General features: G+C 40.5%; 2 protein-coding genes and 1 pseudogene across 4 annotated transcripts; 2 read left to right on the top strand and 1 right to left on the bottom strand.

The window, feature by feature from the left end:
- The first annotated feature begins 116 nt into the window (after positions 1 to 116).
- Positions 117 to 8,289, top strand: psip1a (PC4 and SFRS1 interacting protein 1a). Of its 3 annotated transcripts, none has more exons than XM_056409769.1 (17): positions 117 to 176; positions 390 to 479; positions 594 to 670; positions 1,184 to 1,322; positions 1,585 to 1,674; positions 2,000 to 2,089; positions 2,648 to 2,707; positions 2,820 to 2,880; positions 3,146 to 3,242; positions 3,395 to 3,569; positions 3,666 to 3,745; positions 3,931 to 3,986; positions 4,187 to 4,257; positions 4,759 to 4,860; positions 4,957 to 5,158; positions 6,250 to 6,346; positions 7,639 to 8,289. In XM_056409769.1, exons 2-17 carry the CDS (start codon positions 408 to 410, stop codon positions 7,664 to 7,666), a joined length of 1,497 nt encoding a protein of 498 aa, XP_056265744.1. In that variant the 5' UTR covers positions 117 to 176; positions 390 to 407; the 3' UTR covers positions 7,667 to 8,289. The 3 variants fall into 3 exon arrangements, with proteins under 3 accessions (XP_056265744.1, XP_056265746.1, XP_056265745.1); XM_056409770.1 differs by lacking the exon at positions 117 to 176 and adding an exon at positions 226 to 296; XM_056409771.1 differs by lacking the exon at positions 2,000 to 2,089.
- A 337-nt stretch (positions 8,290 to 8,626) lies between these two features.
- On the bottom strand, positions 8,627 to 13,150 carry snapc3 (small nuclear RNA activating complex, polypeptide 3). The gene is made up of 9 exons (XM_056409773.1): positions 12,918 to 13,150; positions 12,640 to 12,723; positions 12,461 to 12,539; positions 12,258 to 12,362; positions 12,010 to 12,159; positions 11,766 to 11,848; positions 10,714 to 10,872; positions 9,136 to 9,243; positions 8,627 to 9,055 (listed from the first exon to the last, which is right to left on the bottom strand). The coding sequence occupies exons 1-9, from the start codon at positions 13,148 to 13,150 to the stop codon at positions 8,908 to 8,910; spliced, it is 1,149 nt and encodes a 382-aa protein (XP_056265748.1). The 3' UTR covers positions 8,627 to 8,907.
- Positions 13,151 to 15,210: 2,060 nt separating this feature from the next.
- LOC130190169 (tetratricopeptide repeat protein 39B-like) lies at positions 15,211 to 21,622 on the top strand (annotated as a pseudogene).
- Positions 21,623 to 22,576: the final 954 nt, after the last annotated feature.

The following is a 22,576-nucleotide window of genomic DNA, read 5'->3' on the forward strand; positions in this document are numbered from 1 at the left end:
TGCCTCAAACAGTTAGGTCCTGCTTCGTAGAAAAACCCGGAAGAAGTAAAGAAGTGTAATTGAAATAGCCTCCCTCCCCCCCTTCCTCCCATGTAATGGTACAGTCTGTCGACGTCCTGCGCGGGAGCGGAAAACGTGCATCCGACGCTGGGGGAGAGGTGCGTTGTGTTTTCCTGGTAAGTATTTGTCCTGCAAAAACACTTTACTGAACTATTATGATATAATATTCCCTCGTAGAGACGCCTGCACGGCCTCCGGTGAAGGGGGTTGTTGCACTGAATGTCCGTGTACAGGTTGTACGTGCCTGAGTATACGCAGCTCAGTATTGATTAAGTGCACCACAAACATGTTACGGTGCGTATTCATTTAATGTCGTCTTCTTTTTCCAGCTTGGTCATACGTTCAACATGACTCGAGATTGGAACCCTGGCGATCTGATCTTTGCCAAGATGAAGGGCTATCCACACTGGCCTGCCAGAGTAAGTCTGGAATAAAACAGAGGAACTAGAAACGTGTATTTTTTCTTCTGTGTGGACCTTTGTCGTTCATGGCTGTAAGTAACTTTAAGCTGTTTTTCCTCATGCCTCGACCAGATTGATGAAGTCCCCGACGGTGCTGTGAAGCCATCCATTATCAAGCTACCCATCTTCTTCTTTGGCACCCATGAAACGTTAGTAACCGACAGCTAACAATTTGTGTTTTTCTTTTTTAGTTGGATGGGTATAAAGTACAAGGTATGACAAAAAATAAAGGCAAACTTAAAGCCATCGTTTATATTTATTGTCTACTGTATTGCCATTATACAAAAGGTGTAAACAACTAAATGATGTATCCCGCCCGGCCAATACATTTCATTGTTGTTCTAAATCCTCATGTGATTGGCAAAAAGTGGACTACAGTAGTTAATAAAGCAATTGGTTTGATCATATTCACATTCATACAGTGAGTTCATAGCAGTATAATTATTTAAAATAGTACATGGCAACAATAATTCTTATTGAGTTGTCATTGTACTCTGTTGAAGGTGTTTCTTTAACAACATAAATGTTTGATGAGTGGTAGATAGAGTTACCTTTCTGTGTTGTTACCTTTCTGTGCTGCTGCTCCATCTCCCAGTAAACATACACTATATTTTTAATAGATCAGAAAGAACAGACATTCTGGATTATCTTTTTTCAAACAGAGCTTTTCTTGGCCCAAAAGATATCTTTCCGTACCAGCTAAACAAAGAGAAGTACGCCAAGCCCAACAAGAGGAAAGGCTTCAATGAAGGATTGTGGGAGATTGAGAACAACCCAAAAGTTGAGCTCACTGCACCCAAGGTACGTCTCCTCCAAAGGCAGCTTTCATACTGGTTATTTATCCTCCAAATGTTGCCGTTACCTCAGATCCAGTTTGACAGTTTTATTGTGAGTACTCTTGTCTCATATTATAGCCATGGGGCTTTTTCTGTCTATCTAATCCTACGGTATGAACGCCATCAACATGTTTTTATATTTTTAATTAGTTGTAGCGACCTGAGGGAAGTTGGGGAGAACAAAAAAAACAACCACCCTCCAGTAATTGTTTGTTTCTGTTTTGAAGCCAGTCGGCCATAATTCTTTTCCTGAAAAAGATTTGGACAGCAGCCCAGAGGGAGAAGAGGAGTCTGACAACAAGGGGATGAAACCCAAAGTAAGTCTTTGCTCTTCTAACCTGTCGTTCACAAGTAAATATGCACACAGTCGCTTCACTGCATTGACATCCTACTGGTTTGTTGCTGTGCTGTCAGCTTCTTTCTTCTTTTGCTGTTTCACCTCTGCTCGTTCTGTAATGTGTGTCTGTTCCATACTGAATTAAATGTCAGTGCAAGCAATAGCTTACCAGCGTTATGTTGTATGAATAAATTAAAAGGCTTGTGCTCTAAGAGCAGTGTGTGGAAGAGAAGGATTCTCGCTAACTTTTCTCTTGTTTCACTACTCGTTTACACCACCACACACTGTGTCTTGGATGCATTCAGGTTCCAGGAAGTGAGGCTGAGCAGGAGAATGAGAATGAGGAGGAGGAGGAAGGGTCTCTGATCTTTGAGGCGGGTCCTCAGAACCAGGATGTACGTGAACTGTTTGCAATTGGTTGATGTTGTATTATTTTTGCATGGCTTTCTGTGTACTTTGGAGAAAGGTAAGTTGTGACTCGGAATGTATTTTTCTCAGGATGAGATGGACTCTTCTTCTTTTTATTCATAAGCTGTGTCCCAATTCCTAACACTATACACAAAACTTAAGTATGGTTTCTACAAAGTTTGCTGTAAGTTAATGCTGTTTCCACGATGTGTAAACTAAATGGAACTGCTCGCAACTGCAAAAAAATTTAAGAAATTCAGAATTAGGACGAAACCCTTTCACAGCGACCTTAGAAACAGACAAGATATATGTTTAAAAAAATGTTTACATAGACGGTTAAGTATACAATTTTTTGAACACTAATTTCACAGGATGTATACTTTACATATGAGTGTATATAGTGTGTACCGGTACTATGTTTGTGTGTTTGTAATTTGCACACAGTCATTGTTAATGAAACACTGGCACATGTAATACTTCCGAGTGTAATATCACAGTTATACACTAGATGGTACTAGATGGTAACCAAAGGGGTCTCATTTTAGGGCTCAGCCCAGAAAGAATCTACAGATGTTCCTAAACCCAAGAGAGGGAGAAAGAAAAAGGTTGGTAGCATGCATTTCTGCATTTACTTTCAGTGAGTATGGAAGCTATGAAAATAGTGTGTTGGAAGCCTTTTATAAGATTGTATGTTATCTTTTTTCTTTTTTTCTTCAGAGTGATGCTGAGCAGGAGACTGAGAAGCACGATGCTCCTGCTAGTCCTGCTAGTCCCTCAGGTACGTTGTATTACCTGTAAAGTTGGTACTCCTCAAGATGTTTACCACTTTGCGCTGTCAAGAAGAGGGACAGATAGATGGGTAGAAACATATACAACAAATATAAAAGGACAATTAATCACAGTGGCTTATTAATTGCACTTTGGAATTAGGACCCTTTCACTGTATCTGATGTAGTTTATACCGTAAGAAGACTTTGTATCATTCAGCTCTGCATTCGCATGAACTGGATTTAGGATGTGTGTGTGTGTGTTCTTGTGACCAGGTGCAGAAGGTCCAAAACGAAGAGGTAGGAAGCCCAAAAGTGAGAAGTTACTTTTGCTCCAGCAACAGCAGGACCAGCAAGGCTCGGGAAGTGAAATGTAACTAAAAAGGCTCCATAAGTGTTTCTTGTACACCTGGGTTCAAGGCCCACATCCTTGAATTGTCTGATCATACAATGAAGAAGGAATGCCTTTTATTCTTTAGTTTTGATCACACATTTGAACAATCTGACCCTTTTTCTCACATTTAGGGACATTGCTGAGGCCGACAGAAAGAGAAAGAGGGCATTGGAGGACAAGGCCAAGAGCGGAGACGAGGAGAAGAGAAAGAAGGACGACAGCAAAGGAAAGGAAGCGGAGGTGAAGGAGCCTGAAGCCAAGAAGAAGAAGAAGGACGACAGCTCCTCAGGCTCTGACGATGAAGAGGCAGGCGTCAAGTCCAGCAAGATTCCTCCTTTTTAGAAATGTGTGTGAACAGTATGACGCTTTCACGCCCATGATTTTGATTTTGTTTATTCTCAGACAAACAAAGGCAGAAAGAAACACCAAAATTCAGAGATGGACAAAGATGTGCGGCGACGGAAGGCAGATGAATTGAGAGAGTACGTATTCAAACAAAGCTCAATAGAGAAAGAACATGAATATTAATTGGAATAACAAAGTACATTTATCAGCTTCTCATGTTGACTGACACTATTTAAGATGTCACAAAGTAATTAGCAGAGACGTGTGTGTATATATATATATATATATATTTCTGATGTGGTTTGGTTATTGTGTCTTGCAGGCCAAACAAAGAGGATGGGAAGAAAAATGAAGAGAGAACAGGAGTCAAGAAAAAGGGTGAGTGCTGTTTTCTGGAAATCTCCCCATTTAAAGTAAATGAAATACAAGATATTGCTGTTTGATTAGAGCTTTATTGTCACTAAACAGCACATGAATGCGTGTAAAAAGCTGCTGCATATTACAACAAAAATTGTAAAACAGAAATCATCCTAAAATTCACACAAACCATTTCCATCTCAATGTTTTCTTTTCCACAGAAATGTCAACCGACGTGAAGCTCCAGATACTGCACAGTGAAATCAAGATTTCTCTGAAAATAGACAACCCTGTAAGTTCTACAAACTGGAGTCGGATCTCCAGGTCCAACTTCCTCTTCTGACAGCTTTGCAATCAAATGATTGTTCACATTCCCCTTCATGCACTAAACTAACAAAACCTTCTTTTGCATTTTGCTTCGGATTGATTCATCTCATCGAAATGAGAAGCATACTTTCCTCTGTGGTTCCATTGCAATAATCAATGATTCACAGATTGAGGGTCGTGTAGAAAGCCACACGACCCCGATGTGACTCGGTACACGCATGGACACCAATGTGTAACCTGAAAAAAAGGAGGCTGGACGTTTTTTAATGACAAAAACAAATATCCACATTCATAACATGTGGTCTACAGCAATATTGTCCTGAACTATAGGACACCGTTTCTAACATTGTTCCACATCCATCAATAAATCCACATGCACAATACATTTTCTTCATAAGAGTTGCTTTGGACCTCAATATCTCTCTCTCACTCTCTCACTCCCCCCTTCCCTCCTCCACCTCACCAGGACATGAAGAAGTGCCTGGACGCATTAGATGAAATCGGTGCCCTTCAAGTAACAACCCAGAACCTGCAGAAACACAGCGAGCTCATTGCCACCCTCAAGAAGGTACGCTTTCCAGAACCCAGTTAAACTACGACTGTTTCAAGTTGAACAATCAAACCCACGCTCGTTTTTTTCTTCTTCATTCTATCCATCTTCTAGATCCGCAGATTCAAGGCCAGCCAGGACATCATGGACAAGGCCACTATGTTGTACAACAAGTTCAAGAGTATGTTTCTGGTTGGAGAAGGCGACTGTTTGCTCAGCCAGGTGCTCAACAAGTCTTTCGCTGAGCAACGGCAGCACGAGGACGCCAAGAAGGGAGCGCTGAAGAGAGTGGAGCAGGCCAAGGACAACCACCCAGGTACTTTTGGTGCCTTTTGGAAACATGAATCTTGCATAGAATAGTTTTCTCTATTCATATATCGCTGTTGGCATACTCAATACACTTAAGACCTCTTATCACCTCAAATAATGACACATTGATAATTATCCCATGTTCTGTATTTCGTTTTTCTGCCTAAACTTTTGGTCCTGTCATGGCAATGTTGTATTTCACTGGAGTTTCTTGTTTCAACATCTGGTCACACGAGTGAATGATTACAGTAGAAAGGGTGCCGCTGCGCCAAGGGGTGAACATGACACGCAGGTGGACCAGAGAAGAGTGGGATCACAAGAAGTCTTTGTGACTCCTTGAGACTTTGGCTCCCACTGTGTGTGTGTGTGTGTGTGTGTTTGTGTCAGTGTGTTTGTTTATGTGGGAGAGGGGAACGAATCGACAAATCAGTCGACTTCATGATGACCTTTTATAAAGGGCTTGAAAGCACCTTTACATCGTAATCCTCACACAGTTCTCATTCTTCGTTTTACAAATGCTTGTGTGTGCGCGTGTGTGTGACCTTAATTAGTGCTCTTGACTACACACACTGGCTCACTGGATATCACCAGGGCTAAAACCGTACGATGTAAAACATTCGGGCATAACAAGTTATGATGAGATCTGATTATTATTTGTTTGTTTTTAAGCTGGCGGTACTTCAGGGCAGTTGGTACAGTGATGAAAGGTGTGTCATATTGCGTGTGAGCTTGTTATTGGTAAATCGAGTATCACCAGTCAAATATGAAAACCAAAGAGAGGCTTTTAAGCTTTCCTCTGCCCCTCCCAGGAGGACATAATGGGGCCTCTGTAGTTGATGTTCTCAGGAAGAAAATATCCAAGCTTTATCACTCACTTTATCTGTACGTGCTGCATCACCACTAAAAAGTGTCCATGTGAAAGGTCTCTGTCTATCGTACGGCATGTCGAATGGATGGAAAATCGCGTTTCCCCCATTATGTTCTGGAGCTCAGCATGTGTCATCACATGCTCCTGTGAGTTCTCCTCTGTGGTGTTCTAGGTTTGGGCCGATGTTCTGTCTGACTGAGCCTGTGTGTCTCTCTTTGCTCCGCCTAAAGACAAGATGACAAATGGTGATATGAGCCCTGAGGAGAAGAGGCAGGAGACGGAGAGACAGAGGCTTCTTGAGGACACCTCCGCGATGGAAAATCAAAGGTAGTTCACCCGACACATGCAACAGCCCATCCTCGTGAACGGAATCCATTGCATCCGGCACCAATATCCACTTTGACTCGCTGACGAACTGATCGCAAGTTGGAGGGCAAGTTGTTTTTCTTTCATTTATATGCTAATAATGCTATATCAACGTGTGTTGTGTACTTTATTTTGTAGTTGTTGTAAGTACCGTCAGAGCATCTTGACGAGCCGAAGACGCAACTCTTTTATTACCTTCGCGGTGAAAATGCGGAAGGTTATGTTTTGATCGCCGTGTATTTATCTATTTATTTATTTATTTTTATGCGTGTTATTCGCATAACAAAAAAAGTTTTTAACTGAATCGCATGAAATTTGGTTGGATGATTGGTTATTATCCGGGAACCATTTGATTAGATTTTGGGATCGATCGGGTCAAAGTTCAAGGTCATGAAAAGGTCAACATATTCTTGAATCGCATGAAATTTGGTGGGATGATTGGTTATTATCCGGGAACCATTTGATTAGATTTTGGGATCAATCGGGGCAACGGTCAAGGTCATGGATAGGTCAAAATCATTTTTCTACCATAGCACGGTCAATTTGTATCCAATTGGCATGCAACTAATGCCAAAATGTTCATAATTCAATGCCCAATCTTGTGATATGCGAAGGTATGCGCTCTACCGAGTGCCCGTTCTAGTTTGCATATGTATTGCAAATAAAATGTAGTGCAGTGAACATTGAACCCGTCTCTCTCGTGTTCTGTGGGGAGTCGATTGCTGAAGTGCAGGAGTGAGGTCACGTGGAGACTCACTTAGTCAAAGAAGAAGAAGTTAGTTTATTTAGCTTCAAGTTAGTAATAAGAATCCAGTCACGAAACAATATCTTTAAGTATAATACTGTCTTTATTTTTTTCTTATTGTTCGCAAATCCCATATTAGTCTGCCACTCCCTGCCACACGCCTATTGCCTCCTACCAAAAACATGTATCTTTTGTAAAGAGTTTTAAATTACATTCATCCAATAAGTCAGTCATTTTCTAAAACCGTTGGGTGTTGTAGTATCTGGCAAATGTTATTCAAACTGTTTTTCTTCGGGACTATTTTAGGTTGTGGATTTAGACACATTTGGTGCTCTCGTGAGTCGTAAAGGACGCAATGTATGTGGGATGGACTCGAGATAACTACAGCAACCATGTTCATTGAACATGTCACCCAGTGCGGTTCATTGTGTTTTAATATTTTTTTAAACAATGGCTGTGAAGAAGTTGATACTCTCTTAACCTATTTCTTCATTGTTTTTGACTGTAGTGCCCCAAAAGCTCAGGAGTCCACTTGAAGCCCTACTTGCCGGTAGACAAGAGAAGACGTTTGCTGCTTTGTTCAAACTGGGCGTCGCCTGTCCGGCTCCTTTTGATGACTGATAGTGATCACTGGTTTCCAGTTTACCGACTGTTTGTCAGTGTTGCTGCTTCAAGGTTTCAGTACATCAAACCCCTCCACCCCCGAGATAAACTAACTACCATATTTTTTTACTTTGCGTAATCTTTGCCTTTTAGATATTCTGTCACACTTGTTGAATTTGAGTAATGACTTAGATCTTTTAGATCTTGATGAGCATGCTCACGGAGACGGGATTAGTACCGCCTGGTCCTCTTTCCATTGGCTTTTCATGGACTCAATCTGCATATGTATGTCATATGACTAACAGAATCAATAGTTTAATCTTAACTTGCAGTGTATTGAAGTACAGATGTTTAGTTGTAGTTAGACGTGTCATTACCATGTTAAATATTGGCTCCATTAACATTTTAAAAGTTCTCAAACAAAATTCCAGAGTTTGCCAATGTTTAAGTGTCTTGTTTAAAAAGTTTTGTTTTTAACGTAGATGTAAATAAGAGTATTTTTTGTGCCTGTCTGCTGACCTGTTTCTGCATCCAATAATAAAGTACATATAGTATTCCTTTTTGTCTTTTTAAATACTATATTCTCAGTGATTACACAGGGCTCGTGGCAATCAGGCTTTGCTGTTTTGGTACAGAGCAACTCAAAGATCTGAACTCGGGTCTTCCTCCATTGATGAAGCTTGATTTTAATTGACTGTTACCACCGGGGATATTGTTGTTGGCTAACGAGTTCCATTTGTTCCCCGAGCTACTAGAAATGGATTTCGTGAGATGATTTGGTTTAGTTATTTTACAAAACCTCTGTATATTTATGCCATTCTCACAGGTTTATAGCGAGTGTAATCAATTGGAAAAGGGCAATGTCTGTATTTTAAATCAAAATCTGATGACGGTTGCTTTTGAGAATCTTTTATCAAATGATCAAACCACGCATTTAAACTTTTACTAAATAGAACCAAGAATGTGTTGTTTCAAACTTTAACAAATTTGTACGTAAATGTAAATATGTATGTTAAACATGTTCTCCAGTAAATGTTACTGATGGATTCAAAAGCTGCATTAATGTACAAAAACAACAATATAAATTTCCCAAATGTCTCAACGTTTTTCTGGGATATAAAACATTGCAGTGTATTACACAGCATAAATAAGTGAACTGATCCAAAGAAAATAATCAGTTGAATGCGCCACGGTCCACGTAGGGATAGGCCTGGAAATCTCCACGCTTCTTGCCTTCAGTGTCGTAGTGCAGCATCCGGAAGCACAAGTCACAGAAGAGACACGGGTCACTCGGAGCAAACCGGTCGTTGGTGGTAACCCATCTGGAAAGAGACGGATGGTAAACTCGTATTCACAGTTCGAGAACACCAAAGCGGTTTATGCGTCACAGATTTTGACTCACCTTCCGATGTAGAGGTGGCAGACGGCACACTTCTGGGTGACGACCCTGAACTTGTTTGTGAGAAGTGGATACAGCTTCTTGTCCAGGCAGTCGTTCGCGTGGGTCAGTCTGTAACGGGTGTGCAAAGACAGGGCCCACTTCTTTAGAGCCGGAGATGCAAGAACAGATTATGTCGAATGCAATTTGCAACCTCACTGCTACATGCAGCGAGATCCGACTCACTAGAGCTTTAAGACCAACTTCATAACCAAAGAAAGCCCACATTAATTACTTAACGTGGTGGGGACGAGGGCACAGAAAGTGGAAAAGAACTGAGAAATATCTGGTGTCTATTGGAGGGTTGACTGAGGAGTTTTGTGTTTCTTAGGCTGTATGTCCAGATAGTGTTTGTCTGTTTCATACTGGCAGCACTCGAGGTGTCCTCATACACACTCTCATTGGGATCAAATGCAAAAAGACGACGAGGACACTTAGCCTCACTCTGCATGTCGGGTTCTACTGGCTCGTATATATTGGGCACATCCAAGTCTCTTGATTGTTGTTTCCACGCTCCTCGAATGAACCGGAAGTTGTCCTGCGCCGCCATATTGCCGGCCGTCCCAAAGCTCTTAATCTGCTCCAAGGAGCCATGATCGAGGAGGTACGAGAGGGGGATTTTAGGAAGTGTTTTAACGCATGACACGCGCCCTGTTATTTGATGCTACAGAGTGAAGACGGATCACAGATTAAGTTATATATTAGATTTGGTTTTTTTCATTCACCATCTGGTTAAAATATATGTTCATTGTAGGTCTGAATAACAAAAGGACAATATTCATTTATGAAAAGATGTCATTTCTTGATCTGTCATTTTTCTCAACACCTTTTGTCATGGATATAATTTAAATCAGATGCAGAGAGGAAACACTAACAGACTGGAGAGAGAAAACATCTCCACTCTGACAGTGATAATAACTGTCTTTATTATTATTTGTATTATTATTATTAGAAGTAGTTTAACTCTTAAATCTACTGAAAACATTATAGGATCATTGTTATCAATATTTTAAGTGGATCTTTATTAGAATGTTTGCTAAAAACTGTTGGGACTGTTGAGATAACCACTCGGTTACACCGATCATGTGTTCAGACACAAACTCTGTTAGAAGTCTCTCGCTGTTAAAGCTGACTGAAATCTGATCCAGACGTGATCAGCTGATTGACTTGATCAGCTGGGAAACTGATGCAATTAAGAGGCGTGGGAAGCACCCATTGCCTCGGAGCGGTTCAGCCACGTGGAAAAACTCTTGGTTGAATAGAACAGTTTCAGAGCGCTGTTGGTTCCGCCATCCTGACCTGCATGACGTTAATGCATTAGGCATTCAGTGAATTTTTTAACAAATGGACGTTACCAATTATTTACAGATTAAATATACATTGTAAAATCATAAAAAAGGAAATAAAAGAATAACCATACTTCTTGAAGACTTTTTAACGATTGATTTAAGACATTTCAGAACCAATTGAGGCATTATTTGCATATTAATGTATTCAATACCTTTTAATCGTGAATAATAAGGGGAAACACACGGCACTGACCTGATGTCTGTGATGATGACGAGATGTTCGCAGTCTCCCTGATGACAGTAGAGGTACGGGAAGCCCACTTTCACTTTCATATCCACAAATCTTGTGTCTTGCATCTTGGCTTGGCTGTAGGATGGGAAGTTGTGGGCCTTTGCCCATTCAATGATAATCCTGTAGCATAAACACAAAGAAGGTACATTACAAGATTACCAAAGACGTGTCTGTTTATTTAAGTTAAATGTGGCGTGAATAAATGTGTTTATCTTTTCAGCTGTAATTCTGAGAATACTTCTGCCCCAAATATTTCAAACCACTTCCTCCGATCTACTTTTGGTATTATTCATAAAGTTTCTAAACGTGGCTGTAACTCCAGTCGGCAAGGCGCCATTGATAAACAACATTTTTAAATCCTCTGAAAACCAATCTTTTAAATCGGAAGCTCATTGCACGAGCTGCCATGTTAACAATAGCACCACAACTTCACTCAAGGCCTGCCCTGCATATATAAATAAAGTGGATGAAGCCTGCATTTTATCAGAGGGTGGTGAAGTTAACATTGTGTATTTTGTCCACACAAAGGTGATGTTTAATATTTTGCAGGATCCTGAGTCCAGGGGTTTATAAATTAATTAAAAATAATGCATCTATTACATGAATTGATGGCACATGCATTTTTCAAGAGGTTAAAGACAAAAAGAGGACAAAAGAGTAAATCATGCCTATATGTGTGTTAACTCTGCAGAAATGACAATAGCTGAGTTGATCTACATGACAATACAAATTTGAAGAACGCCTTAATGTATTATTTTCAATCATATTTTAGATTTGGCAGCTGGCGCCAGAATGTTTGTGTTAACATTCCTACCATCAATTGGAACAAAAGAAAAAAGAAGGGATAAAAACAGGACAATGAACAAAGCTAAAAGATAGATCACCCTATATCCGACACACTGGACTTTTCATTGATCAGGCAAAGAGGAATTGCTGTCAAACACAGGGTCAATATTGTACAGCTGAGAGATTATGTTATGCAATCATTCAATTTGTCTGGAGTTTAAACTTACGCGCTGATGTCCTGACACTCGGGGTATCGCGTGTCGTTATAGAAAACTCCTTCCAAAAAAAAAAAAGCTGACTTGTAATGATCCTGAAAAATAAAATCACCTCCAGGTTTTAAGAGTTGGTCGTGTGTGCAAATATTTATAAAATCAATACCAAAAAATAGATATGTTTCATGTAACAAAGGGGTATATAATGATTAGGTTCAGATCTTGCAGGTCATTTCAGATGGACTGTAGATGTGCTCACTTTGCTGATGAACTCTGGCGCCATGTCCGGCGTGTGGCTGAACTCTCCGCACACTTGCAAGTCGCTGACACAGCAGATGGCATCCCTGAGCTCTGCCAAGCTGTGGGAGCCCGTCATCAGCAGAGTTATGTGGGGTCTGGCGTAGCTAAACTAGGGGGAAGGAGGGAGTGGAAGGGAAACGTCAGTACCATGGAGAATATCATGTCAGATTTGAAGGGTTCTTGTTCCCACAAGAGGCATAAGCTCACCTTGTCATAAGTAGCCGGGTAGTACACGTTGATGGTCAGAATGACTTCTCCTTCAGGCACCATGTCAACCACAGCCTCTGGTTCCCTCCCGGCAGTTAAACGCTCCTGAGAATCATATGAAGAGTATAATATATTGAGATACAATAAAAGGTTTCAACACATGTCAGTGCAGCACACTATCTATTTTACGCCAATGGACCCACCAGTTCATCAGCGTAGAGGTCGTGCCTATTCTTTTGGACTTTGCTAGCAGCTCTGTGATCTTGTCTCCTTTTTCTTTGTCTGTTAAAAACAAAATCACAGAGCGTTATATGTTGTGTTGTTTTTTTAACCTTCCGTTGGTTTATTATTATAAATAGTGGCGGTTGAGGGAGAATCATACACCAGTGTTCTCAGAGTTGGGTCAGGAGGAACAACATCTGTCTCCGGCTGCTGGTCCTCAGGGTGGCAACGAAGCGAATCGACACTTGAAAGGAATACATGAAAAGGTTTTTACAACACTTCGAATAAAGACAGCTGTAGCTGATTGCTTTAGTGCAATTTCGTGGTGTTTTATAAACATTGTTACACGGAGAGAGATAAACCGTTTCACAAGACACGATACATGTCTCTAAATGTTCAGTAGCGAGGTCAAACGTAGACTGCACGTAGTGTGACTACCTGCAGATGGACTTGAGCTCAGTCAGCGTCTCCCCACTGATCCCCGTCTCTTTAGAAAAGTTAGCATCAAACGTGCTCTCGTCTTCCCAATGATAGGAGTAGTTGCTCGGCTTCAGTCTGTTCAGCCACTCGCTTCTGAAAGAACCGATATGAAATGCGGTGGTGTTCACGTCAGCGTATTCATATTCTGGGATGTTTTTGTTCGCGTCTGTCGAGGGTTTGGACGCCGCCATTTTTTCCTGAATGACTCGATATGAGCGTTGAGGATCATGGGTAATGTAGTTTTCACGGCAGGGATCATTGCGGAGGCTTCATAAATATAAACTGCAATTTACAATGTGTACATTTTCTTTAGCCCTTCTGCTAATTGTACAAAATGTACTTATGTCGCAAGAAATGTGTCATGATAACTACATCCTATTTAATTGTTGGAATATAATGTGAAATATCCTCAATTTTCTCAATGTTCAAGCTTTTAAGAACTAAATCTAATTCAAATCATTTCTATGACGTGGGGCATACAGAAGATTCATAGACACTACAGAGTTCACTGCAGCCTGTGAAACGACCTCAACCACCAGAAATGAATAGTTAGACAGGGACATCACATGCACACAGATGACGAGAAATGTTAACCAAACTACGTAAAACACCCCTTGTGCAGAGTAAAGTTAAACCGATATGCACCGGGCATGGGGCCAGTTTAGGAATTTATCCCAGAAGGCATCTGGTAATTTGCGATGGTGACGCCTTTCCTCTGCTTTTGCTCTCTCCCGTTTCTCCCACTGGTGTAAAGTAACTACATTAATTACTTTTGTACATTTATTTATTTTACGTACAGTTTTGACAAACGTTGACTATTTGCATTTACGAGTTACTTTATTCTTCTACTTCATCACTTCGTTTGACAGAAAGTTGTTCCTTTATCAGTTCATTTAACTAACAACTCAAATAACTAGTAACTCTTCAGATTAAGATATTTCACACGCACACGCAAGGGACAAGAGCTCATGCGCAGAGGAACAGGACTGGACTCAATGTGAATAACAAAAAGTCTCTTTACTTGAGGCAAAAGGTTCCAAAAAGTAGTGTTGTTACGAGATGTGCCGACGCTTCGAAGCGTGTGTCGAGTAATGGGGGGGGCGTTTCCTCGAAGCGCGTATCGAGGCGCGCTTCATTTAGGGGAGGAGCCAAAAATGATGACGTCCGAAGCCTCGCTGCCCGGCTGTACCACGTGACTTCTTCGGGAAGTGGTTCAGATATTGCCGGGAGGTTTGACAGCAATATAAACCCCTCAGGCTCCATTCAAAATGTGGGTTGTTGGTTGAGAGTTTGGAGAGTTTAGAGAGAGAGATAGTTTGGAGAGTTAGGAGAGCGAGGAGAGAAGGATAGGTGATAAGATGGAACTGTTGAGAAACTGTTATTTCTGAATAAAAATGAATAAAATGTCCCCTGTCCTGTACATCACTGTCCAAGTTACACACGCATATTCAGTCCCCTCTTCCTAGTTACACACACACACGTTCACTGTCCTCTGCCTGCTTAAGCCCATGCCATTTTCCTAAAGTGACATAATAACATTACATAACCTGCCATATCATATGATACTACCATGTTGGGAACATTTACACACAGAATACATTCAAAAAATATTTTATTATGCACATATGTGATAATTTCTGTACAGAAATTATTTGGTCATACATTTTTGTAATTCATAGCCATTCCCAACAGCCATAACAGACACACACATTCAATGCATCACATTATGTGGTTCAGATACAGCTGCCTGTCATTATAGACTTGGCCAGTAGGGGGCTTCGTGAGCACATGAAGCTTCGAGAAATGAACCCTTTCTCGAACCAATTGGCTGAAGTGGTTCGATGCTTCATGAGGCTTCATCTCACCATCACAACCAAAAAGCAAACAAGTCCAAAAAGGGGCAAGCAGAGTATCGGAGGTCAGCGAAGGCAGGTCAGGAATACACACGAATAATGCTAGAGAACGAAGACAGAACTACAGACAACAATCCAGCAGGGGACAAGGGAAAGACTGGCATAATATATAGGGGGGGGGCGGGGGGACAGGTGTACGGCATGAGAAACTAACGAGACAAGCGTACGGCTGAGGGCAGGTACAAGGAATGAAACAACCAAGGAGACACAGGGCGTTACACACAATGCTGTCATTTGGGGGGCCTTGTTACATTTTTTGTGTGAAATATAACAAAAGTGAGATTTCCCATAAACTTTTCAAATGGTTGTATTTGTTTGAGGTTCAAAGGGGTAATTATCAATTATTTCACACTAAAAGAAAACAAGTCTCCAAAATGCTCGTTCATTGGTTTCGTGTGCACCATAGTTTCGTTTCGTTTTTATCCAGGAATTAGTGAATTTAAAAAATCGGGAAAAAATTATAATTGTTCTTGTTAAGATCATAACGTAGAGGGACTGTCAACCTCCGGCAGATGTGTGGGCTGGCCTTGCGAATTGAGGCCACTCCTGATTATATAAATATTGCTGTAGCCTACAATATCACTTTATCTTGCAGCAAAGAGGTCTTCCGTCGCAGAGGAAAAGAAAGACACCCGACTCATAACCTAACTTCTTCTTATCTGACCTAAATTCCAGCATCAAATGGAGACGAGAACGAACAATTCACTAGAACAGGTATGTTTTAATGCAACGTCTGCTTGACGACCAGAGTTTGTATACTTTTACTTATTTATCTAAAGCTGTTTTTGTCTCTGTTTTGATTTTATTATTCAAGATAGGTGGGGAGGAAAGAAGTTGAGTTTTTAAAGTGTTTATTCCAATCATGTTTATATGCATAAAGGGAGCATGTTGACTGACATATCACATTGTACTTGTAATACATATAATTATCGCAAAATAAATTACATGTTTGGGTTTAGATTAAATGTCTCTCACATAACATTTCACTTAAAAACAGTCCTAAAATTATTTTAATTTTTTTCAGGTGGACCTTAACTTAAGTGAGGATTCAATGTAAGTGAAAATGATGCTTTTATTTGATAGGCTTTACAGGAATTTGTGCATGTTTTTCAAAGATTGGCACGTAGTGAAAATAATGATCCTATATGGGAAATATCATTTATCCGTGCAAATAGGATGCCATTTAATTAAATATGTTTGTTGTAATGCACAATACGCAACCACTAGAGGTCAATATATTTCTTAGTGATACTTTATAGCAGGGGTCAGGAACCTTTTTGACTGGGAGAGCCATAAAAGCCAAATATTTCTAAATATATTTCATTGAGAGCCATATAGTATTTTTAACGTATTATAAATTAAATATGTCTTGCTTTTAATGCGACTTCTGGTGCTGCATGATGCTGGGGGGGGGGGGGGGGTTTAATGTCATGCTATTTACCATACTTCGCCGCGATCGACTGGCAGGTCGACGTATTGAGCACCCCTGTGTAAACCCTTGTTTCACACATTGAACTTTCCAACATGCTGTACATTTTACATACTTTCTTGCAAGACTACAGGTGAAACCTGAAGTTTACCAAAGTGCCACCTGTCTGGGATCCTTGGCTTATGACTTGTTGTCAGGTGCATTTCTGTTGGGATGTAGAAGCCTAAATTCATACATTATTCTTTCATTTAGATCACCTGAAATGGATTTAGAGGCCGCACTGCAGGAATGCTCCACTGCCCTCAACCTTTTTCTGAACAACAGATTTTCTGATGCTTTGGCTCTCTTAAAACCCTGGTTAGTATACACTTAAACAACAATCTCCAGCTGACTCTGCATCTCTGTGTACAGCTGTTTCACTCTGCCGGTTGTATGATAACATTTAGTTATATTATTTAAATCTCACACTTATAATATGCAGTTTGTTTATTGAAATATCTTTGCATTTCTTCCCCTTCAGGAAGACTCTGAGCATGTACCACGCAATGGGCCACAGCAGAATCTTGGTGATGCAGGCAGGCATGACCTTTGACCCAAAGGACATGGATGCTGCCATGGAGTCACTGGGTGAAGCCCTGCAGACGTGCCAAAAGTACGGTTATGATTTAAGTTCCCACTTTCATTTTATAATGTATTGATAACCTTGCCCTAAAAGCATTGAGACACCGTCTTGATGAAATTGTCTTTATTGATTTGTCACCATACTGTGTATTTCTTAACTTAGATTTCGCAAGAAATCTGGAATAGTGGAGACTTTAACCATCATGTGGACGAGGCAACCAGCTGACAACCTGACAGAAGGTAAGCTTGCTGACTACATGGCTCTATGGTAAGAGGTGAAATGTGCCATCAGCATTTTTTTTGTGGAATTAGAAATAAAGAAAATGTAATTGTATAAAGAAGGTGAACAGGGGGTGGAGAGACACTTATTATTGTTTATACAAAATGTGCTCAGATACCTGAAAAAGCTTTCGACTGCGTGAGCTGGGAATATTTGACCTTCTTTTGATTGTTTTGTAATAAATATACTAAATGTATATTGTGTAAAATGTTAGCAAGTCTGAAAAGTTGTTTTCATCCATCATTTGATGTTTGCTTCTTGTTAACAGAGGAGATGCATGCAGAGCTGTGCTATGGAAATTCTGCTGCAGAAAGCAGTTCTAACATTCCTGGATGAGACCATAATCGGCTTCCTCAAAGGAGGGATGAGAATCCGAAACAGTTATCAGATATTCAAGTAAGAAGCTTGAATCAGGGTGTTTTCTTGGGGCCATGATGCCATAACCAGACATTGAGAAAAGGAAAATAATATACGTGATCATACTTGAGTATATTTTTAAATGATATCCGGAGTCCTTTTGACTTCACGTCTCATGGGGTCATCGGACCCTATGAGACGGCATAGATCCTATCTGCCTGATGGATCATCGAGGTCTGGGTCATGGAATTCCTGCTCCTGACTACGCCACTGTCCTGTTGAGACTCCGCCCACTCCTCCTCCCCACCGCCATCTGCCTGATGGATCGTGGAGGTCTCCATCGTGGAATATGCCTACTATGAACTATTCATACACTCTGTCACATTCATTGAATGTATTTAAACTCTAAATCTGTCCTTCTGTACACATTACATCTATTGCATCTGTCCATCCTGGAGAGGGATCATCCTCTGTTGCTCTCCTGAAGGTTTCTTCCATTTTTTCCCCCCTGAAGGGTTATTTGGGAGTTTTTCCTGGTCCGATGTGAGGTTTTGGGGCAGGGATGTCTATGTGTACAGATTGTAAAGCACTCCGAGACACATTTGTAATTTGTGAAATTGGGCTATACAAATAAACTGAATTGAATTGAATATATTGTCTCCCAAATCAGGGATTGCCAGGCCTTGGTCAATGTCAGAAAAGACATTAAAAATCAGAAGAGCACGTACAAACATTTTACAGGCGGTGTCAACATGGGCATGGGCATTGACTGACTGTCACCCCCAGGACTACCACCTCTTCTTCCACCTTCCTCTCTCCTCCTTCTTCCCGCTCCTTCCTCTTCCTCCTCCTCCCTCTTCCTCCCACTCCTCCTCCCTCCTTGCGTTGATTGTTGTTTGTCATGTCCAAATGTTGCACCTTCCACCAAAAAAAATTCCTCGTTTGTTTGTGAAAACATTCATTCTTTGGCAATAAACCTGTTTCTGATTCTGATTCTGATTCTGATTCAATCTGGTGAGTCATACAGTAGAACGGTGTTTTTTGCCGCATCTTTTTTGTTCCGTTTTCTTTGGAAACGAACAAAGTATTGCTGTATCCAACATTAACCTTTATTCTTTTTATTTTTAGATGTTATCTATGCTCCCATCCAGAGTCATTAGACTGATGGAGTTTTTGGGCTTCTCAGGAGACCAGGTAGGTGCCCTCAGTCCTTTTTTAAATCTATTTTTATTTTTCATTTCTCCAGTAAAAAACACAGTTAGCTTTTGTATGGTTAGGATTTTTATTTTTGTACATGAAATCGAAGAATCTTTTGCCAATTTTCTTACAGGAATTGGGTTTGTCAGAATTGAGGGAGGGAGCAGCCGGCGACAGCCTGCGCTCCATCCTCAGCACCTTGACGCTGCTGATGTTTCATCTCTACATTACTGTTATTCTGGGTAATTTTATTCCGGGTACTAGCATCATTCTGCCGTTGTGTTATGATTTGTTATGGGCAGAAAATTCTTACTTCGCTCGTGTTGTTTCCCCAGGTACTGGTGAAACGAACCTTACTGAGGCTGAAGCTCTGCTGGAACCCTACATCCAAAAGTTCCCCAATGTGAGCAGGCATTATCGCTGATTCTGACTCATGGCAGATGTCCCTACTTTCTTTCAGAGAAATGGCATCATTTTAATTTTGTTTGTCTGCGTGGTGTCCACAGGGAGCTCTAATTGTCTTCTACACTGCAATAATTGCTTTGCTGAAAGGAAACTTCACTTTTGTGAGTAATAGTAATAACTGGTCTAAAAAGTTTTTCTTCTTAAAAGAAATGTAGCTTTTGTATGTTGATGAAAACTGAATGCCTGTGTGTCTGGGTTTTTCTGCAGGCCCAGGAAAAGTTCCTAGCTTGTATTGCAGCACAGGAAGAGTGGCGTCAGATTCACCACCTGTGTTACTGGGTGCTGATGTGGGCTTACTCATTCGAACAAAAGTGGAAGGAGGCGTACCGATACGCTGACCTGCTCTGCAAAGAGAGCAAGTGATCCCAGGTGACGGAAAACAACCTGTTTTCAGTTTGCCCCGGTGCAGAAATGCTCAAGTATTGACATTGTTTGTATCGTCTCTTGCAGGCTACCTATACACTCCAGAAAGCTGCCATCTTGAGCATGCTACCAGAGAAGGAAGTGACTGAACTGGGAGAAAATGTGGGAGAGATATTCAGGTTTGTGATAGAGACAACCATCATCTGTTGTGAGTTCTGTAATAATCGCAGTTTCGTAAGTGTGAAACATGGTTTCGGTGTTTTATTTGTTTGGAGGCAGGTGGAGGGTCTCAGAATGAGGATTGCTGGGAAGTCCATCCCAACGGAGAAGTTTGCAGCAAGCAAGGCACAGCGCTACTCTTCTTCTACCCCTGTGAAACTCGTCGTGCCTGCTCTGGTGAGGACGCATGTGCACTCCTACTTTCAATGACTGCACTCTGAAACTGAGTACTGGCTTGACGACACATCTTTTCCCACAGGAAATGATGTACGTGTGGAATGGTTTCACAGTGGTTGGCAAAAGACCAGAGTTGACTAAAAACATCTTGACCACCTTGGAGAAAGCAGAGGAGCAGCTCAGTGACTATCCAAGTGAGAGGAACAGGAGAACTTTAAAGCACATTAACTAGTAGATTTCAACGTGACACTAAAGCCATTTTATCTAATGTTTAGATCCATCAGTGTATCACCTGGATGACCAGTGTGTTGTTCAGCTGCTGAAGGGCCTGTGTCTAAGACAGCTGGGGCATCTGGTCCAGGCTGAGCTCTGCTTCAATCATGTCATTTCCAGGTGAGGCAACACTCTCATGAAACATAGGTCATAAAATAAACTAAAACATCTCTACAAATCACACACACTTCACTTTTTTTTTCACACTGGCCAATTATGTTAGAGTTTTGTCTCTTAATGACACTTGCTGATTCTCATTAGCTTCACATTCGACAGACTAATGTATTCATTTTTTTGTCCATTTTACTTTATGAAAGGAGTTGTATGACTCTTCCATCACTGTCCGCTATAGTTTGCATCTGAACAGACTCCATAAAGATGTTTAAATAAATCCTAAAATTGTAACCTCTTGTCAGGATATATTTTAGTCATATGATTAGAATTGCATTTACTTCATTTTTTATTTATCCATATACTCCTCATCCTGAAGAACATGTGGTGTTTAGACTTCACAACTGAAATGTGGCCTCTGTAATTTCTTTGACCACTATACGATAGACCCTCTGAACTGACTTTGATTCATATTTTTTTTGGACAGTGAAAATGATATCAAGCACTACAACTACCTGGTGCCATTTACCATTTATGAGCTGGGCCTGTTGCACAAGCAGAAAGGTGACATCAACACAGCCATCAAAATGATGGAAAATGTCAAGTAAGTGTTTTTAACTCATCCACAGTCTTAGGTTAAAGTTAGTAACCCAGGACACATGAAATATGTCTGCCCAATAAAGTGAAATGATATTCTGCCATAATCTACAAAAAAGTGAATAAGTGATTTTTTTTGTAGGATGAACTACAAAGACTACAACATGGAATCAAGGCTCCATTTCCGCATCCACGCAGCACTCAACAGTGGGCTCTTTTTCCGCCAAACTTCCCCCTTCACGCACGCCAGCTTAAGAGTCCAGGGCAGGAAGCTTAACAAAAAATAGATGCAAGAAAACCCAACTCAAAGTCTCACCCTGCGTGCTGCCCTCAGCTCTGTGTATTTAACTCCTCTAGATGGGTATCACTGTCCACAGCTTTTATATTGGTACTGTGTACATCCAAACTCACAGTTACAACCAAGTTTTACATTTGTATTTCTTTGAATTTAATCTCAAGCTTAAACATCGGGAGACTCTGCTGGTAGCTTGAAGATGAGTTGGTTTTTCCAATAAATAGCCCTACAGCTTGTCAGATTCTTGGTATGTTCTGGTAACATGAATAAGTCCCCTTTTGATAAAGTAGCTAATGAATTAAATGATGTCCTATATTTAATGCTGGCACAAAATGTAAGGTACATACCATATGTTGATCACTCTGATTAAATACATCATGAAATCCAAAATCATTTGTTTGTAAAAGAAGAAATGTGCTGGTAACTATCTTGTTTTTACAGAAACTGCATGTGAGGTTAAATGTGGAGAGCTGTCTAATATTTTCCATAGTATCCTGGGAAATTGTATCTTTCTGATAACCTCCGTACTAGAAATATTAGCAGCAGTATAGTCACAGACTAGTATTAGTATTAGTTATAGTATTTCATCCAAAAATCTTTATTTGAGCTTCATGTTAAGATACATAGGGCTTTAACAGGGAAGGCAGAGAAAGCCAGACAAGAGGTGACAAGATGTGCCAAGATGCCTTTGACAAAATATCTAAGAAATGTGTGTGTCAAACTGCAGTAATTAACTCATATCAATCACCTGTGCCTGCTAACATCAAAGGTTGCCATAGTGATAACTTCAACGAGACTACAGTTCCATATGCTAAACATGGATTTAAAGCTGAGGAAAACCTGTCGAACTATCTCAAAACTCAGCTAACCGTAGCTCCTATTGCTTCAATATCAGCCCTAAAGAGGAAGAATATCTTGACTTTCCTATTTTGGAAAAGATACAATCCTATTACTACAGCTATTAGTAAGACTACTACTACTGCTGCTACTTTTTCTACTATTATTGCTACTTGGAACTGTTTCTTCTGCTACACCATTGATACTTCTAATACCACTCCTAAAACTTATGCTGCTGAAAGTTAAAACCCCTTCTTTGACTATGATAACAACTTGTTTTACAACACAGGTTGCAATACAGGTTCTCCTGCATTGCATTTCAGCTCTCAGATTTTATAGATAATGCAGTTCCAACCCTGTCACTTTTCAAATTCAACGACCAGGGTTTTTAGCTGTGCAGTCCTTGGCTTTTGGGTTTTAACATTTTCTGTATTTACAGCTTGTTTTCTCAATTCTTTCAAAACTTTCAGCTTTCAGCATTTC

Source organism: Pseudoliparis swirei, chromosome 24 (assembly GCF_029220125.1).
Source record: "Pseudoliparis swirei isolate HS2019 ecotype Mariana Trench chromosome 24, NWPU_hadal_v1, whole genome shotgun sequence".
Lineage (NCBI taxonomy): Eukaryota > Metazoa > Chordata > Actinopteri > Perciformes > Liparidae > Pseudoliparis > Pseudoliparis swirei.

Coding starts and splice junctions, on each gene's coding strand:
- psip1a (XM_056409769.1), top strand. CDS start 408: ATGACTCGAGATTGGAACCCTGGCGATCTGATCTTTGCCAAGATGAAG. Junction 2,708..2,819: donor AGAGAGGGAGAAAGAAAAAG/GTTGGTAGCATG, acceptor TTTTTTCTTCAG/AGTGATGCTGAGCAGGAGAC. Junction 3,987..4,186: donor AACAGGAGTCAAGAAAAAGG/GTGAGTGCTGTT, acceptor TCTTTTCCACAG/AAATGTCAACCGACGTGAAG.
- snapc3 (XM_056409773.1), bottom strand. CDS start 13,150: ATGGCGGCGTCCAAACCCTCGACAGACGCGAACAAAAACATCCCAGAA. Junction 12,363..12,460: donor ACCTCTACGCTGATGAACTG/GTGGGTCCATTG, acceptor TATGATTCTCAG/GAGCGTTTAACTGCCGGGAG. Junction 11,849..12,009: donor CGCCAGAGTTCATCAGCAAA/GTGAGCACATCT, acceptor TTTATTTTTCAG/GATCATTACAAGTCAGCTTT.